Consider the following 20,351-nt stretch of genomic DNA (forward strand, 5'->3'; position numbering starts at 1 on the left):
CTGCAGCTCTGGTTGCATGAAGAGAGGAAACAAATTATTTCAGCCTCAAAATTCCCATTTTAAGTATGCATATTTTTGCTTTTGATAACATGCCTTCATATACTTTTAAGTTGTCAACTGATAACTATTGTTGTCTAACCGTGATCTTAAGAGTGAGGAGACACATCAAAAGAGAATTAAGGCTACGGCAGCAATCAGTGCAAATCAGAAAAGTTCCAGGTAAGGATGAAATCTGGCATTTGCTTCAAGCACCAAGACACAATTGGGGCACGAGAAGAAAGTTATTAAGGGAATGAGGTTTAGAGTATGAAAGCAAGACACAGTATGTCACCCTTCTTTGTTTTTCTGTGACAGTTTTAGTATTTTTTTCTGTGATGTAGTTGTGTAAATAAGTTCGGATTAGGATAGGGTTTTTTGTAGGACTTCATTAGGCAGCACATTAAAAATAATCTGTCAATACTGGACTGCCAACAAACCATGAATGTGCATTCACAGAAGTGTACTAAATTATGGTCAGGGGTTCAAATTATGTTGCTATTTCGATATACACATCTCGATGAACCGCACTGGGAAAAATTAAAAAGGCTGAGATTTAAGTCACAGTTTGACATGTACAGATAAGAAAAGGCTTTTGTTTTCATAATTGTTAAAGGAAGGAAAAAAATTATACTTGCTTTCAAACCCAGCTCTGAATTTGTGATGAACCATTTTTTATTTGTAAGCTAAGCAAGACTGATGTGATATTTATTGAGTAATCTGTCATTTTAAAGAAATATAATGAGTCTATGAAGAATATTTTTGAAAATAAACAAAAACTCATTCATTTTATAATTTCAATTTTAGAATATGATTCCAATTAACTTCAGGACTACGTTCTGAAGACAACCCACAAAACATTAAAACATAAGTGGGAGCCACCAGCCCCTCAATTATAAAGAGACAAGGACCAAATCTTATTTTCTCTAAATAGACAAAGAATTTCTAAATACATAGACACATAGTAATAATGAAACTAGTTCAATCTTGGTATTATAAACAACCACCTCCTTCAAGCTCTTGCCAGTGCATCCCTGTGTGTGGTTGCCTTCCTCGCTGCCTGGGTCTGCAGCTGAGTTGTCCATCAGGACCCACCTTCCCACCCCCTTTTCAGCAGACCTGTCTTCTAACCAGGGACAAGCAGGACTGGGGAGCATCCAACATTATCAGCTTCTCAAGGTGGGTCAGAATATTATATATCAGGCTGGAAGACCCAACTTGAACCACTGCCACGTGTGGGTACCAGCAGGTTGGTGTTAACAACCTGCCACTCGGAAACCAGCATGCTCTTACCAGGCTTGATCCACTCCTGGTCCAAAGTTGCCTGATGGCAAACAGAAAGAGCAATGGCATCTGGCAAATGTCACTGAAGGTGTGCCTCACAGTAAGCCCTGAGTAAGACACTGAGACCTCCCTGCTAGGGACCTTCACTACCCCCAAAAAAGTTCAAATTGTTTGTTCATCTGCCTGGTCATTAGCTGCTTTTGGATTGATGGGCAGCTTTACTGTGTCTAAGAAAACAACCAAAAGATTCAGAAATAACATTTTTCTGTAGCTCAGTTGTGCTCAGTGATGCCAAGCAGACTCTGAATGGCTGCTGAAGCTGGCTCTCGTTTCAGCAGGATAATTTTCTAGACCTAATACTGCAGATCTTCACATTTCTAGAAGGCTAAAATATTTACAAGGCTTATCTAAGCCTCTGGATTTACCTCTCTATTTATCCCCTTTTATTATACTTGTATTGGAAAATCATATTCTCCTAATATTTTTTTAAATAAAGAATATGTTTCCCAATCTCTGAGCTATTGCCCTAGAAGTCTTGCAACCAGTTGCCAAAGTCCTACCATAAGTTTTCTTTACTGAATGTGATGACCATATGATCTTCACTAACATACCGTAGGTAATTCTCTTCTGCAGAGTTTAAATGAGAATTTTAATTGTATTCTTTCAAATATCTTTTTCAACTGATTGTAGAATTCTGCCTGTACTGAATTAAACAACTTTAAATGATCTAAAAATTTTCTCTATTGAATTGCAGGTGGGAAGATAAATCCAGTGCTTTTGTTATTTGACTGTGGATTCCAGGAGGAGACAATGCAGGTAGGAGGCTCTTCTGAAAATCCTGAAATGCCTCTAAAATCAGTTGTGTGCTTTCAAAATCGAGTTTAAACTTTTTAAGGGTTAGCCTGGAAGGGTTACTGGGGGGGTTATAACAAAACCCTGTGGACTGATGTGTAAATATACAGTGCAGAAAAGGACATGAAAAAATTGAGTTTTGGAGAGGACAAAGATAGAACACAAGCAGTTATGAAAAAATGCTGGGTTTTTTTTGTCTTAGGTAATCTAATTTCTTCTAGAATTAAGAATTTCTTTTGAGTGAATTTGGTAATGCTTCTTCAACAACTGGGGTGTAAGCGGCAATTTTATTGATTGCATTGAGCATGTTTGTTTATTTGGAGGAGGGGGATTTTGCTCCCTGTTTCTTCTCATATAGGAACAGGGACAGATTCTACTTCACTGAAGTGATTGGGTATATTTTGGTGGGATCTTGATTCACCCCTTATTCTTCATAAATGGGTTGGCTTTTCTGATCTAAAAATGACAATTAAGGAAGAAAATTTAAAATAACATTGATATATGGCATATATTGGATATTTATCGATCAATTAAATATGCATTGTAAACATCTGTGGAAACAAGGACTGTAGCAACAGACTTTGATAGTTACCGTAACATCAGAAAGTATTTTTATTTCTTTTTAAAGAGAAATACTAATATTTAACAAAAAAAAGTTTTCTAATTTCTTTGCAAAAAAGAGACTATTTAAAAGGTGGTCATATTTCAGGGCTCTGGCTTTTATTGTTACTCTATCCCAGAATAGTATACTACATTGATTAAAAAAAGACATTAAATGATTTTGTGTTTATATTTATTGTCAGCAATACATCAGTTATGTAAAAATAACCCAGATGAAAATGTAAGATTTGTTACATTTTCACGTCATCTGTATTAACTGAATAAAGCTTAGTGACAATATACACAAATTTGCAGTAGTTGTACGTAAACATTTTGTGCATTAAAAAAGAAATATACATAATTTAAAAAATAAAAATGCATTACACAATTTACAAATTAACATTAACAAAAAAAAGGTAAACATTCCTCAGACAGCTGCCTCCTTGTTCTACAAAATAAATATTCAAGTAAATTAAGTTAGGCAAAATAAACTCTTAACTTTGGGTGAGCACAATTTACATAAAGGTAAAAAGACAGATTTCCATTTCATTCAAGGTATATTTTACAGTGATTTATACATAGAGTTTTTGAATTGGTCTCTTCAGATTGTAATATTGAAAACAAACTTCATCACATTTTGGCAGGAGGAAGGGAGTTTCAAAATTGATGCTTTATACCAAATATAAACAAGCTTGTGCAGTCGCATCAAAGCTTCAAAAAGGAACTGCTCCAGGACTCAAAGCAGACACAATAATCTAGAAACTACAGATTTAAAAAGGAAAATACAAACCACCACATCAACAGGAAAATGTCTACCTTGCTATTTTCTGAATGGTTTATTTGATCACTGGAAACGTTACTTTCACAAACTAACAATCTACGGTAGTGGCTGCTTTAGGCACTGGATTTGTAGAAGCACTCTGATTTTTAAAGCAAATTGCTTTTCATTTTATACTGATAACTCACCTATTATTTATTTCTGTTTCAATGCTAAAGGGCTTAATGACCTTTGCAACTTTTAGCTTTACATAAAATTTCAGCCCTCCTTATAGCCTAATATTTATTTTTTTTTTCCTAATAACGAAGGAAGCCATTCTGGCTTCAAATTTCCGTGCACTTTGTTCATAAAAAAAAAAAATAAATAATGAAAATGCACTCTAGATTTTTAACGCAGCACTAGTATGATGCAGATGTGCATCAGCAAAATTCACTGACCAGATATAAAATGTGACACATACTAAAATACTTGCACGGATTGCAAAGGCCAAACAGACTTAAAAACCCCTCCTATCTCTTTCTTCGCTTGTCCATTTTCTATAGGGAGAGAAAGGAGATGGCATACCTTTAATTCACCTTATTCAATTCTTAGATTTAGGACATAAAAGTCTTCAAGGCAAGAACTAGGCAACAGCTCCTGCTGTTATTATACCAGCCAGTATAATAAATAAAGATGAATCATTGCCAGTGAAAGAAACCCTGTTCCCTCAATTCCCTATTGGTCCAATACTATTTGACAACACAGAATCAGACTTTTGAAAGTACAGAAATCGTGATTAAGCTTTATGTCTCCACATGATAGTTATCATTCTTTAAAACTTTATAACTTTCCCACATTATTTCTTTTTAGGTCTGACAAAATAGGAATTAACTAGGTTTTCCTTGTTTTCTACTCAAGAATGCTGAAATAATTAAAATCACCAAAATCTGGGGTTTTTTCCTATGGGTTTTTACAAAGTGATTTAAGACTGAAGCCCCCAGTCTTGCAACACATATATGAATAAACCATTGCTGTGGCAGGAGGCCATGGCACTTCACTAGCTGCGGCCAGATGAAGGAATAAAATGAGAATTTAAACTTGTACAAAAGACTGTTACTGTTGTTCCTCCCTGCTCACCATTCCCATTTGGGGAATGCTTACCTCTCTGCTCACCATTCCCATTTGGGGAATGCTTATGCAGTGGGAGGAAGCTCATTTTCTTAATGCAGTAACACCACGCAGGTAATATAAATTAGCAAAGTTAAAGTAGGGCCGTAATCTCTCTTGAACATTCTCAAAATGCACATTAGTTCCAAGAATTATTCTACATGGAACAAGAATAGGTATTTTTAAGAACTAATGTTACCCATTGATGTCCGTGAGAGTCTCGTCATCAATTTCAGTGGATCTGGGCCAAAGTTTGCAAAACTGGAGTTTTATTCAGAGTGCAAAAACTGGTGCTTCTTGAGTAAATGGCATGATGAGTAGGCAGAAATGGTTTAGGTTATAAAAAAGACCTGAGAACCCGATATTGGACTTTATATAACAATTCTTTTTGAGAGGTTGCCTGATAAAAGTTTCGTATTGCTTAGTAGTGGCACAGTCACTTATATGTTCAGGCTACAGGCAGAAGCTGTTTGGTGAGAATAACCCTTCTCAGGTCATGAACCACAGACGTCTGTGACAGGCAGGTAGACACCCTGGCAAGTCAACCAGCTTCGTGTCGGAAGCGTTAACACTGAAAAGCCATAAGGATGGAAGAGGTTAACAGTGAGTTTTTATACTGCCGGAGTGTTTTTTTTTTAAAAAGTCACGAGTATTAAAATGGCAGAACTATTGATCATAGTGTTTACTTGCCAGTACGCTCAAGAGTTTAACTGAATAATTAAAAGACTCTATCCAATTATCCTAATTAGAAAAGACAAAAGGGCTCTGAGTATTGCACTGTCAGCAACAGTGAAAATGCTCTCATTAGCAGAAGGGGGGGGTAAAAAAAAAGCAAACCCATTTTATTTTAGATGAACAACCAACCAGAATACCTTTTCAGACAGCAAGTATGTCACTCAGGATCACAGGGCAACCACTTTTCTTTTTCTTTTCTTTTTTTTTTCTAGCAAAGTTAACAAATATAAAAAATCTAGTCATAAACAGCCTTCAAAGTACAATTAGAAACCAGCAGGACAATCTATACCAGTATAGGTAGGACGGGGCAAGAAACTAGACGCTTGTATTACTGCCACGAGAGAGACTACGAATGGCCACCGTGCCAGGGAGCGGTGTGTAGGGCACACGTCCTCAGCCGACTCCATCCAGCCGCAGTCCGAACCCAACGCTACTCTCTTCAGGATCCAAGACCTGTCTACTCGACACTCCTTGCACAAGATACGCCGTCATCCTTTCCGAAAAGAGGCAGTTTCTATGGCAATACTAGTTAAGTGCATATCATGCTGCACTAATATAGTGCAAAAATTTGCCTTACATGTAGCAAAAAAGATGCAGGCAACAGTTTGAGTTAGAGAAAGTAGAAACGTATTGTAACATTTACAATGGGTATTCTTTTTTTTTTTTTTTTTTTTCTCCAGAAGAGCAACCGCTAGAAAATACTGAATGTGAGAATGCCTCCTTTCTGGACGTACACGAGGCCTCTATGCTTTGGAGAGATAATAGGACAGAATTTTGCAGGTGAGTCATTGCCCCCTGAAACGCAGGTTAACACAAGTTATCATCAACTGGCAAACTGTTGAACTTGCTCAGTAGGTTAATCCCAGTTAAGTGTTAATATTGTACTAAGCACTAAAAATGCTCTTTAACAAGTATATAATCTGAGAGAGTAATACATATGGTTCACCCGAGTATATATATTATGCTTGAATGTAAAGAGTCATAGACAGCTTGGTACAAACTCTTCATGCGGACTGATTATACTTGGTTAATGTTGCAGGGGCTTCCAACTGTTAATATTAAGTCAGCTACAGTGTTCTGAGGACAGAAGTGGTGCTTATAGTTTGTAAGATTGAGGAAAGACCACAAATCTCCAACTGCAGCGTCTATTAATGTGATTCTGCCAGATTTCTCAGTGCTGATGGTCTAAAGTAAAGCAATAATACCTTGAATATCTGTAGGCATTATGAAATCCATCCTTCTTTATCTATGGTGCAGTTAAAAAAAAAGGAAAAGTCAAAACACTTAATCCACTCCATAGAAAATCCCTGTGGCTTTGGATACCTTCTGATTTCAAATCCATAAATTTAGACTCCATTTGTCACCATGAGAAGTTATATTTTACATATCTGCATCTCCATCATAAGCCAAGGTTAAAGGTTTCAGTCGGTTGTTCTGCCTTCTCTGGGGCTTCTTTGGCTTTTTGCTGAAACAATAAGATAGTTTGTAAATAGAACAAAGAACTAACAAAGAGATGGGTTTCAGTCTTAAATGAAAGATGAGTGTGAGCTTTTTAAGATCATGACTTTTTGGTTGATCATTTGTAAAAGCTATAAACCTAAAACCTTCACTTGGAGCAATAATTTTCTCTTTATCAACCCAAAGCAAGATCTAATTCAAAGCTCAGTTGTTCAAAAACAGGCTGTTATGGTCCTGATGTAACTCAATGAAATCCTTGGCAGGTAACCCTGCAAGATCAGTCCATTTTCAGAAGAACCCAGAGCCTGCAGTGCAATATTTGGTCACGTATCAAAGCTACAACCAGGTTCTTTTAAATTATATGACTCAAGTCTTAACCTCTTTTGACACATCAAGGGTTTCCACAGGGAAGTTTCATCTTTTGATTAGTTTTATCTCATCATAATTGCTGGAGTGACTACCATTAATTTTATATGTTATAATCAAACCAGTCATAAATAGCAGCGATATGGTTGTTAGTCATAATCGTTCCCTGTCTAGCCTTGAATTAGATTTTAATCCACCAGTATTTCCAATCCATTTGATAGAATATTAAAAAATTAGCAAGCCAAAGGAAAATCCATGTTTATGCATGTCTTCTTTCAGACTGTACTATAAGCATTTCTTTAAATCAGGCCTGTCCATCCTCAGTCTCGTCCAAACTCTTATCTCAGCTCTGTCACTTGGGCTTCTCAAATCTAATTCGTTGCTACCAAACCAGTTGGTACAGTGGCTTCCAGTGGCTACAGATTCCAGTCAAAGAATCTGCAGTGGTTCTCTCCCTCAAAAAAGAAAAGCTTTTGTTTCTTACTTAGCCACAAGTGAGATTTTGAGGAAGGTTTACTAAAAACCAAAAAAAAATCTAGAAGCCCCCCAAATGTTTACTGATGCAGTACAGCCAAGACACTGCTGAGTATGACCACACTTCCCTCACCTACACAAGTGAGATTTTGGGGAAGGTTTACTGAAAACCAAAAAACATCTAGAAGCCCCCCAAATATTTACTGATGCAGTACAGCCAAGAGACTGCTGAGTATGACCACACTTCCCTCACCTTCCACTGCACAGTCCTTTGGATCAGAAATTCCAAACAGGACCTAGAAAACTTCAGGGAGAGTGTTCTCAAAGGTCACTTGTTCTTGCAAAAAATCTTTGCTTTCACATGCACTAAGATTTTTCAACAAAAAATATTAGTTCACGTATGAAAAACACCTTTTTTTGGTTGTAGCTCTCTATAACCTGAAAAATATAAAATCTGACTCTAAATTTCTAAATTTGGAGTCTAATTTTCTAAAAATCTGGTAACTAAATTTCCTTCTTGCTATTTGTCTCTGCATTTTGTGACACAAAGGCAATGAAATTATCAGGGACACAGTAAATTCTTAACAGAGATAAACTGGGCAACAATAAACTCTACACTTAAACTACCCCATATTTATAAGAAGTTCTTCTAACCTCAGAGAGCACATGTTTGGCCATCATCTAGACTACAACCAGAGTCCACTAACCTGAGCTGGGACAAAGGACATGGAAAATGAAACACAGAAGTGCCTGTAGTTTCTACAGCAGCATATGTAAACGCTTGCATTACGGTCTGTGGGGGACTGCTTGTTCATAAATAATTAAAGAACTCACCAGGCTAGATAGATCATAGAAACAATAAAGATGAGTAAAACAAATGCACCAGCAGCTACACCATAAACCCAGGTCTTCAGCCTCCCATCTAAAAGGAATGAATGTTAGTCAGTAGTGCTTGAGTTAGTCTTGTTGAATTATTAGTTCTGATCTAGTAAAGAAATACTCTTATAACCCACTAGCAATTACAGCTTAATAAGAGTAAGTACTATGAAACAACAGAGCAATATCTTCTCTGCTCACTTGTGTTCTGCTTTTCAACCGAACTCGATAACGCAACTGGAGCCGAGACGTGGGGCAGAGGCAGCAAGTGAGACCCCCCCAAACCCAGTCCCTGGGCCCCATGGTTGTGGACAATCCTTCAGGGCAGTTTATCAGCCTGGGACTCCTTTACGCTTTTGGCATCATTTTCCATTCTAGCTCCAGTAAATTTTCATTGAAATTTTCACTCTTGTTGCTATTTAAATGTATATTTTTAAATGCCTTTAGCCTGTTCCAGCTCATCCACGCCTTAACTGCACATAAATAACTTTCACTTTCAGTTTCTACCCATACCAAATGCACTTTTGTTATTACAAATAAACTTCCCCTCATAGAAAAAGCAAAAATAGACCAAAAAAAAAAAAAGAGCAACTCACACTCATAAATAGAACAGTGTCCGTTGTTAATAAGGGCTCTACTTTTGTGTAATCTGTGCAGTTTGCATTTTGGACATGATGTCCCAGCACTCTGAGGTCTACATCCTGCTCTCCTGATTGCCTGGATCGTGGATGCACCCACCTGTCCCAGGAAAACCAGTGGGACTTTGTCTGTGGCATCTCTGAACCCCAAATGAGCACGTCACAACCCAAGGTCAGTGCATTCTGTTTGACTCACTACTTTTATCTGACTAATTTTGCAAATTTCTAAAAGGCTTTTTAAAAACATTCTTTTACAGGAGGTTAGCTAGCTTTGTTGCACCTGACTGACAGTGAAAATTACATTAAAAAACTGAATTAATTAATTTACAAGGGGATATATCATGAATTCATGAATATTTTCAATGTAATCAAACACAGCAAGAACTTTTTCTGACCAAATACTTTTCGCTTCCTACTAAATATCTAGAAAAAAATAAAAGGCATTATCAATGCAGTTGATGTTTTTACAACATATTAATAACAAAGATTAATCAGACTGAATTTGCTCAGATTCACAGTAGCCCTGTGTATTGCTGTGCAGTCAAGTTCAGGCTTCCTGTTCTCCAGCAACGCAAAGTCTTGCAGTCACGTGGACAACTTGTTCAAGACTAATTAATATGGAAACATTTTAGCTTCATTACATTAATCAACCTAATGAAACATTATAGCTTATAATAACTGATATAACTGAAATAACCCATCCATTAAAGATGGATTGAACAGTAGATTTGACCTGACGTAGCCAATGATACGATAATACGAATGAGAGGAATTCAGACTTCAGTAGTGCTGAATTAGTTTCTTCTCTCCTCGACTTATTTCCATTGGTAAATGTAAAGCAGTTTGAGCTGGTTTGGGTTTGCTTGTTTTAAAATACCATTATCTCTTTGAAAAAAAGACTGGCATTACCTTGTGTAGGGATTTATTTATTTTTGTCAAAGCAAGGAACTCTGTTAATGAGGTCATTCATATTTTTCAACTAGAGGCATCTAACTCAGGCTTTCTGAACTCCCCTGCACAGATTATTTTTACGTATCCAAGGGAACTGGCATCTCAAATGCATCTGTTTTGGGTAATACATCAGCACAGACACCTGATGAGGATAGTTTAAATGCTTCCTTTCTGGAACTGCAATAAAATCTGTTGAAGATGGTGAAAGAACTATTTTACGTCTAGACTTAGAAACCGTGAGGAAAGGAATAACCAGGCTAAAGTAAATCAAAACCTTTCTAGTAGTTACTAATCCAAAAATTAAAAAAAAAACAGCATAAATCTCATTTGAAGTGCAAAATGTTCTCTTTCTTCCACATTTGCTCATACCTTCACTGAATGAATTATTAGTTCTATTGAATCCTGTTGTTTTGAGCTGAGCTATGTTTCCTTCCTAACTTGAACTACTGAAAAATTGGTGAGTTTTCATTAAATCTCTCAGCTGTTCCTTGCTCCAAAAACCATATCTGAGCTCACATGAGCATTCACTTTCCTAAATAGCTAAAGGTGACTGACATTTGCTCACTGTCAGCACTCTGGCTGCTACAACCCACCCTCTGGCATTTGCAGGTGGAGTGAGCTAGAATGAGTAAAAGATAACATATTTGGCAAGATGCTCTTTTTTAAAGGAGGACCAGAAAAGCTTAATTTTCCTTTTTTTTTTTTTATTGTGGATTAAAATATTAGCTAATTGGAGTAAAGACCATTTTATTGCAGGTATCAAATATAGAGTTACAGTACAAATAACAGTAAATAGGACTAATGGGATCTAACATAAGTATTTCTAACCCAAACATGGTTTAATCTGCTTATTAAAAGTATTTCTGTAGTTCTCAGTTTTCAGCAGTTTATGTATTATGGAGGTAAAGATACTGTTTTTAATTATCAAACTAAAAACATTCATAAAAGTGTTTAAAAAAACCGAACACTTTAAGACACAAGTGTGGTAGAATATTTAGCTCTATGTGATTTAAAAGACACTTAAGAAGATAAGCAATTGCCCTCAATCTAACTATCATTTTGGACAAGCATCGTTATCTCCTTCTGTGAAAGTAATTTGTTACTTAAAGTTTCATTTAATCTCAATGCTTCATAGTACCATGAAATATTTACTGAAATCTGACTACATGATGGACTTCATGAAGTATTTTTGATGGGATAACTGTCTTGCCATGTATTTTTTGCCACTCTTGCACATAAATCCTTGTTCAGCACTAAAGAACCTGGTCCATCATAAAAGCAAATATAGAGACTTAGAGCTAAATTTCAATAATATGGTTAGCTCTTGTCTAACATAAATTAGTTTAAATGTGGATATGGCAGAAAAGCATTAGCATATCTATACTAATTATTTTCCTACCATTTATGCTACGGCTGCAAATTTTAAGCAGCCCTTGCCCTCTGCAGTCTTCAGTGCTACCTTCTCACTCCTCTGTCTACAGCGTTATTGGTCAGGACAGCATAATCTAATATCCTGCCTTGCAATTTTGCACCTACCTCCCTTCTAAAGTTACATTTCAAATAGCTACTGTGACTTTTAATAGGTAGAAGGGATTAAAAGGAAATCTGCAATACAAGCTTCCATTAAACGTACTGATGGAGGAGCTGAGAAGTCTACGGGTTTGCTTATATCTCTTCCATTGTTTTCAGTCAGGGCAGATGCCCATCTTCTTAAATGAACAGTTAAGGGTTTTTCTTTTCTTTTCTTCCTCAGCATCACAAAAAATGTAAATGCCAGACCCTGCAGCAGCACTTAGCATTAAGAACTGCTCATTGCATGACTTCACCTGGCCCAAAAGGCTGTAGAAACCAAGTCCTTCCTCGTCCTCCTGACTGGTTACTGGAGGGCTGGGTGGGGTTCACAGCTCGACTGGTTTTCACATCTCCCTTTTTGTCCTCCATGGTGGGGATCACCACCACCGGGATGAGTGTGCACTGTTGGAGTGTGCCATCGGAGGACATCACTTCAGTGTATCCATCTTCACAACTGCACGTTCTAGTCTGTGGGGAACAAGTGTTTTACACTGTGTAGCAGAAAAACACGGTTTTCTGTGAGCCATAAAGCATAACAACACGGATGACTGGAAGAGAAGACTGTTTTGATGAGTGCTAGCCTGGTGAGTACCTCTTCATACATTTCTATGCAGGTTCGTCCCAAGCCAACAGCGATTACTCAACATTTAATTGAAAGGCAGGAAATGGCCTGAAGTCGATTTTAACCAGATAACGTTTAGCAAAAGATCTCCGAAAATACTTTCTGTTGGCACAATCTTTGCAATGCAGAGAGCTGGGTGGGAAGCCCTGGCGGGGGTGTTGTATGCCCCAATGCAGTAGCACATACCTCACTGCAGTAAGCGTGGGGTTGGCTGCACGGTGGGTTACATGACCTGTCAGCGTCTGGCTGGCGCATCACTAAACAGCCCCCTGTAGGACAGAAAATCATATTTTGACACGGCAAAATACCTCACCCCAGATGGAGTTACTGATGTCATTACTTGCTACGGTATGTCACGGATTATAATTTTATTGCTAATTTGAATTTAAGAGTCCTCCTCTTATTCTAAGGTGAAGGATAATTGGCATCAAGTATTTTCTTACAGGCAGAGTAAGGGTACAGCACATGTATTTGCATTCATGTGCATTTTAGAGAACTAATATTTGGCAACTGAATCTTTTATTTTTTCCTTTGGTGTATTGCTCAAAATAAATTTTAAGTGTTTTGTTTTGCTTGAGGGAACAGATTTTGATTATCTAGGGCCCTCCTTATGACTTATATATTAAAACCATGACCACAAAGAAAATAAAAGCATATTTTTTAAAAATTTATATCTTTGCCTGTTGAACTGAAACCAAACTACTCATCCAGTTTATGAATGGATACCTGTTTTCTGCTGCTCCTCAGTAGTCACTTTTACACATGCTATAGCTTTGCCTCTTATGAAGCCACACTTCATGCTAGTCTAAGAGATTTTTGAAAGTAGTATTATCAGTAAAGCATGTGCTGAATGCTATGATACTGATGATATAGTGGATTTCAGTCTTTTTCCTTTTTATACAGTCCTAGCTCTCATTTCTACAGCTTTAGGTACAGTGCAGTTATTGTTATGGACCAATACACACAATCAGGCTTTCACTATCATCTCAGCCAGAATGACTTTACATTTAGAATCAGTTTGAATTTATCTCAGTTTCCTTCCATCTTACAGAAGAGTGATATGCGGCACGTAGTTTAAAATTTATACTGCTACAGGATGACTTATCTTGCATCTCCCAAATTAATGACATTTTTATACTGGTGTGATATGATGATGAAATCCTGATAGCTGAGGTTGGTCCCAACCGTAGCAGATGCAGTTAGATGCAGTTATGCAGATCCAAGTGTTAACGGGATGGCCAATGGAAAACAAAGAAAACCCTGCTGGTTGCCATAACTTTTCCCCACCCCCAAAAAAGAAAATTGTCCATCCTAGCATACAAATCACATGCCTGTAGGAATCTATGTAATAAAATATCAGTCATCCAAGGAAGCTGCAGAAGGAAAGATTTGCCTCATCGTCCATGGGAAACAACACCTTCAAGTAAAAAAGAACTATTCAGCACGACAACATTACGCAAGTAAATAAATAAAGGCCTTAGTATACCAACAGGATTCATAATAAATGTCTGAATTAAAATACATTATGTTAGAGAAAATGTGCAGCAATAGGGCAGCAGAGAAACAAAATAGAAGATATCAAAATAGGTCAAAATAGGTAATCTCCATTTAAATCAACTGTGTACATCCATCTGTCAGTTTGAGCTCTTAAATACTGTAGTTTATACAAACCACTTCCAAAAAATGTTCACATGTAAATTACAATCTGGTTCATGACTGTATATTTCATAAGGAGAAGTTCTCACAGAGCATTACACTTCAGTGTTTTGCTTGAAAACTATCAGGAACATATAAAAAAATACAGCCTCTCATTGCACGGAAGCTGGTAATTGCATTCTCTGGAATTTTCTACTACTCTTCATTTCAAATCAGAAAGTTATCATAGCTTTAAAACGATGTACAAACAAACTTTGAAAAAAGAAATACAACATAGGTCTGAAGTTAGTCTGCATAGGAGGTCCCATCATGAATAATCTGCCAACAACACGTATTCATACACTAGTATTTCCTGGAATTTATCACATGGCTGTATTCAGTCAAATCAGAACCAGCTATTATTTTTACGTGACTGACTGTGATTTGTGAATATATTCTGATTTTGACATCTCAGAGCCCTAATCACCAAGATGCTACTTATTTTGAAATCCTGTAGGACCTTCAATAGATAATATCATATACTAATTTCAATAACAATCCTTAATTAGACTTTTACTTACCATAAAAGCATCTTAGCTAAGCAGAAAGCAATCAAGGTGCATAAGTAATGCCCTGTTGTATTTTAATATTCTTACAGCACAAGGTCACACTTGCAAAAGAGATTTTAGATTACTAAATATTATTTCAAAATCTTGTAAAAATAATACAGATATTTTAGTTATACTGTTACAACAGGCAGTAGTGGTGGATTCCATCATCAAGAAGTATTGTATTGGCAGGCCATGAATTAGAGCTCTACTGTGGCATTGAGGATGTGCTTTCGTTTTCACAAAAAAGTAGCTACATCCCTGATACTTCACTGAAGTATCCTGCTATAGATTTACATCGCTGTGGCATTGAGGATGTGCTTTGGTTTTCACAAAAAAGTAGCTACATCCCATAGCTGCTCACTGAAGTATCCTGCTATAGATTTACATAATTGAAGTAAAGAAAGAAGCTTTATATTAGCACATTTATTAAAATTTGATATTTTGTGATTTTAAGGAGATACATGATATATGTGTCCTATTATCAATCAGGCATATATCAATCATTGCATCCCTCTCTGCCCCTGCATAGGCACTGAAATGAACTTTAATATATACAAGTTCTATTTGGTGTATGGCTTGGATTCTGAAACCCTAAATTTGGAAGTGTAAGGATGTCTATTGTACAAAAAATACACAATGTAAAACATTCCAGGTTCAGTACAGAAGATAATACTTATGTTTACTTTTTGCATTACAGGCTGCATAATTCTGGAAAAGAAATGACATGATGATTCAAGACAGCACATTGATTCATATAACAGGAAGAACTGTTTTCAGCAGATTCTTTTAAAAAAAACACACTTCCATTTGTTGGGAAAAAACATTATCCACCTATTTTCCAGGCTTTTGTGTATATATAAAAAGAGTAGTTACCTGTGACGTTTAAACCATCTGACCTTTGGCACCACACAGTTCGAGAAGATCCTTTCCAGGGACTAGCCATCCACTTGTATTCATAGCACTGCCCATCTACATAGAGAACATTCAGTCATCAAGAAATATAATTAAGATTTTAGGCCACACTGGTGGCAGCCACACTCGTCAGTAGACCATACTCATTATGTTTAATGGCTTTTATGGCTAAGTAGGCCCCTTTCGCTTTCACCCAGCAACTTAGAAGGGTGCACTACACACATGGAAGCCTCAAGGTCTCCTGCACTTACTGGATACTTAGAGAGTAGACCAGATGTGTCCCCAACACAAAGTGGAATGGTCATACACACTGCATGTGGAGTAAGCCTAATGCAGTTACTGGGCAAAACAGATGTTTCCAATAACCTCATAATGATTGTGTCCCATCTGTTGCACAAAACTCATTTAGGAGTCAGGTTCCTCTCCTGGTAATGCTGAGCTTCAGTCAATGCTCCAGTGCTTGGTGAAGTGGCCTGGGTTGCATCTGGCTTCATGTCTCAGCTCTGCTGTACATCCCCCATATGGCCTGGGATAAATCATGAAGTCCTTCTGCACCTTAGGGCCCTTATAAATATGTTTCTTTTTTGCCTGGTCTGTCTGGCAACTGAATGGACAAGAAATGTCTGTACAGGAAATGACATTTCTTAGATACTTTGTCCAGTACCATGGTAAGCATGACTGAGATTTTTTTAATGTCAGTGTCATGCGATAACAACAATTCCAAGGGAAGAGAGAAATCTAAATTTGGTTGATGATCTTTAAGGTCCCTTCCAACCTAGACGATTCTATGATTCTATGTATCAAAACATAATGATTTCTTTTTATTAACGTTATCAAGCAGATAAGGCAACTATTTTTTCCCATATCATAAAAAGAAATTTCATCATTAATAAAGGATCATCAGTTCTCCAAAGACTGTGTTGGAAGTGGTAGCATATGATCACTAGCGTCTGAAAGGTTTTGTGTTTACAGCTATTTGAAAAACAAAAATTTAAGTGCACTTCTATATCTCTCACATCTGTATTTGCCTAAATTTGATAACATGAACAGAAAGAAAATAAAACTATTTTCATTCTGTTTTTTTTGTTTCGGTTTGGTTTTTTGTTGTGACCTTATGTGTATTTTGGTACTTACCATTGCATGGTCTTGTTTCCAAAGCCTGTTCTGGACAGAGGTGTTGATTCTCTAATTCCTGAATGATCACTGCCCGAGATCGGACTTGTATCCCTCCGAAGCCAAGATCCTCACCATTAACACAGGTCAACTGACAAAGGCTCCATTCTGACCACTCTCTCAAGTAACAGTCCCCTGTCAAATAGCAATTTCATAAGATGAATGAGCATCACACATGAAGAGTTTTTTGCACTGAATATGTCTTAGAAAAACTGTCCAAATCTGGTTTCTTAATTTTCTCTCTTTATAGTTCCCTTCATTCCTCTTTTTAAACATGACATAGTTAGGAGACTATAATATTTTGACACACTCTGAATGTCTTTTCAGTTGACTTATAGTTAAAAGACTATAATATTTTGACACACTCTGAATGTCTTTTCAGAACAAAATAGTAATAAAAAGATTATACAAAACCCTATTTGTTCTAAAGCATTCCCTAATGTTCTGTAGCATTCCCATTTCTGAATAACACCACCCAATGTTTGGATTTTTGTAAATTTTAGGGTATTGTGCACTGTATGCCTTATGTTACATTTATATCTCTTGTTCACAATTCTTCTTTGATCTTAGAACAAGAAAACATTCTCTAGTTTTAAAAAGATTAATTGTTGCTCATTCTCATGCAGAATTTCTCCAAACAGACAGTAGAAACAACTGCTGGAACATTCTTTGCAAGAAAGGGAAATGGGAAGGTGATTAAAATGTCTGCTCTGGCTATTTCACGTTAGCATAATAGAGATTTGTAGAATGTTTTCTTACAGTGTAAAACTGAAAAATAAAATTATACCAATGACACTAATTAGCATGATTGGCTAAAGAACATTTAAGGAAGATCTGAGGCACAATACAAAAAGACCATTTTGTTAAAACTACAGTACAAAATGGGATTAGACTGTGCACGGACTCATAAATAAACCTCTTAGTTCTCATTATTTCAGTGAAAGAGCTATTAAAAATTCATGCTACCTTGCATTATACTGATGACAGATATAATCAGTACTGTGTTGACCAGATGCCTGATTAATGAAGGAATTTTATTTGCCAACGTTAGGAAAGCATGCAAAGAAATGAATAATTGAAGAACTGATGTATACATAATAGGAAAACAAGTAGTGATTTTTGGAAGCATTAGTTGGAACGTATCATTAGCACATCCCTACAGGGCAGTTACTCTTGCTGGCTAAATGTGAGATTGTTGAGGTTCCTGCTCAGCAAAATTTATAAGTGAGCAGTAAGCAGCTACATTTTTTTTTAATGTATATTTGACAAACAGAAAACATAACTACAAACGTTTTATTCTTCCAATTTTAATTTAATAAGTTAAAATATCGGAAAATCACACAATTGGAATGCTGTGCACAAAGCAGTGATGGAGGCCTCTCCATTTTAGATTCTTTTCTATTTATTGGGGCAACTACCTGCAGTCCAATCAGAAATGAACTGGAAAAAATTCTGAGGAAGAGGAGTTCCAAAAGAGCAAAAAGAGAGTGCTGGTGTGGAATGATAGCTACATTTGAACTGAAGGAATTAATCACTACTACTTTTGAAGATATACCACTAATGACTCTACTGAACAACAACAATATACTTCAAATTCTACAAATAAGTGTTTGAAATTAACTGGAGGGGTTTTATTGGAAATTAAACAGCTGTTATAGGCTCTTAATCCTTCTCACTAAGAGGGTCATGGACCTGATCATTTATAACAGCTCCTTTGGATTAAGTCTACAAGGGCAATGATAGTGCGTGTCACATCCAGCAAGTTAAACAGCTAGAAACACATTTTCTCAGAGATCAAAATACTAGTTTCCTTTGAAATAGCCTCTTAAAACAAAAAAATTGGACTCCCTAGCCTAGCCTCCTTAGACATCTGTAAAAGGCATCAAGTTCTTAGCCACTGTTAAAAGTATTAATAAACCTGTTAGGTGATCTAAGCACTTAAAGCAAATATTTAGCTGTAAACCAACACTCTTTCTTATAGAGTTAAATGCAGGTTTTATTTCAAAAGATTTTGTGAAAAAATATATTCTCCTTAGGCACAATCTGTGACTGAGACGTGTCTTTTATAAAATTTAAAACCTGGTATTTTTTAAATTGATATATTGTCATGAAGCCACTACCTGAAAGTGAGACTGTTGGTCATTTGATGGATTAATCCAATCAGTAAAGCATGTGAAAAAAATTAATTGCCTGTGGCTAATGCTAGGCACTGATAACTGTAATGATACCCAACGAATCCTGAAATGCCACACTTATTTGAATAGCTTTGTTACCTGGACAAGGGACAGTGCAGGTTTCCTCAAGTATCATCTTCTTATTACCATCTATAATAGGCTCTATTTCTCCACAGAATTCCTCATCCACTATTTTGCCAACATCTTCAGCGGATCCATCAAAAACCACACAGGAAATGTTCCTCACTCGTGTTCCCTCTCCACATTGAGCATCCTGGGGAAGGAGGACATACATGGATGCTGGGCAGAAGAAAGTGTCAAAAGACTAGATCTGACTTACATGCCACTCTGTTTCCCATTATTTTTTGCTTAATGACTTATTCACTACAGTAGGGAAAAAATAAAATAAAATTAAAAAAAACCAAAAAACTTTGTTCTTTGCTTCTGAAACAAACAAACAAAACCAAAAGCTCTTCTGGCTGCTATGACTATTTCTCAAGTATGGAGCTAATTATGCCTTTGAATTGCAACTACAGCAGTATCTCAAGCCGAGTTCTCTTCCAGGATGCCAATCTATTTCCACAGAAGTTCTTTTACAATAGAAGGATTTCAACTATTAGCAAAGATGCTGCTCAGGTGCCAAAGTTTACATTTATACTTTGAATATCTGTAGGACATTCTTATATCTGTTGATATCATAAAATAAAATATTATTATCTTATTTATTATCTAAAAATAAACCTTTAGTTTTTGTATAAGAGAGGCAGAAGCAAATTTTTTACTGTTTTTACACAAGTATCTGAACACATCACAAATGTGCCTAGATATACAAGCTGCAGAACTTCAACATCCCATATGGCTTTTACCTCTACTTTGCACGCAGACCATTGACCGTATTGCCATCGATAACAGGGTTTTACTGGACAGGGTTTGAATTGCTCCATCTGAGAGGGACAAGGTCTCCCATCACCCTGAAATGGCTGATTTATGGTCCTTCTTCTGATCATTTTTCCTGCAAATGAGAAACAGCAATATAACTAACAAGAAAGTGCTTAGACTGATTCATTCCTCGAGATGGTTCTATTTTCGTAAAAAACATTGTGTTTGAATAAAGTATTTTTTCATACATTTGACAAATTAATTGTAAAGCAGATCAGTTGCCTCTCCGAAAATGTAAGTTGAAATCTAAGTGAAGACACTTTATATTCTATCATTGGCACTGCAAGAAGTGCCAGAAGATCCATTACAGATTGCTCCTGTAACAGCAAATAAAAGTAGTTCAGAAACCTGGGTAAAAATACTCTCTCTGGATGTGACAATATGTTTGTGGCACCTCGGTGGAGATTTTGGCTCCTCATCTGGAGTTTACTGCTAGAAGGAACCAACATTTTCTGTTCTTCCCTGAGTTGATACAGAATCATGTGTCCCATGTTTGTCCGATTCCTGCAGCCAGGAACA

The 20,351-nt window shown here is 36.6% G+C and overlaps 1 protein-coding gene across 1 annotated transcript in view; it reads right to left on the reverse strand.

Annotated features, from left to right (window-relative positions):
- Positions 1-10,877: 10,877 nt before the first annotated feature.
- The window catches only part of THSD7A (thrombospondin type 1 domain containing 7A), a 133,303-nt gene continuing 123,829 nt past the window's right edge, over positions 10,878-20,351 (reverse strand). Inside the window, exons 26-28 of the mRNA XM_014940238.1 lie at positions 15,508-15,603; positions 12,575-12,657; positions 10,878-12,234 (exon numbers count right to left, since the gene is read on the reverse strand). Coding sequence (XP_014795724.1) covers positions 12,004-12,234; positions 12,575-12,657; positions 15,508-15,603 — 410 coding nt within the window. The 3' untranslated portion in view covers positions 10,878-12,003. The remainder of the gene's footprint in view (positions 12,235-12,574; positions 12,658-15,507; positions 15,604-20,351) is intronic.

The sequence above is a fragment of the Calidris pugnax genome, unplaced genomic scaffold (genome assembly GCF_001431845.1).
Source record: "Calidris pugnax isolate Ruff unplaced genomic scaffold, ASM143184v1 scaffold76, whole genome shotgun sequence".
Lineage (NCBI taxonomy): Eukaryota > Metazoa > Chordata > Aves > Charadriiformes > Scolopacidae > Calidris > Calidris pugnax.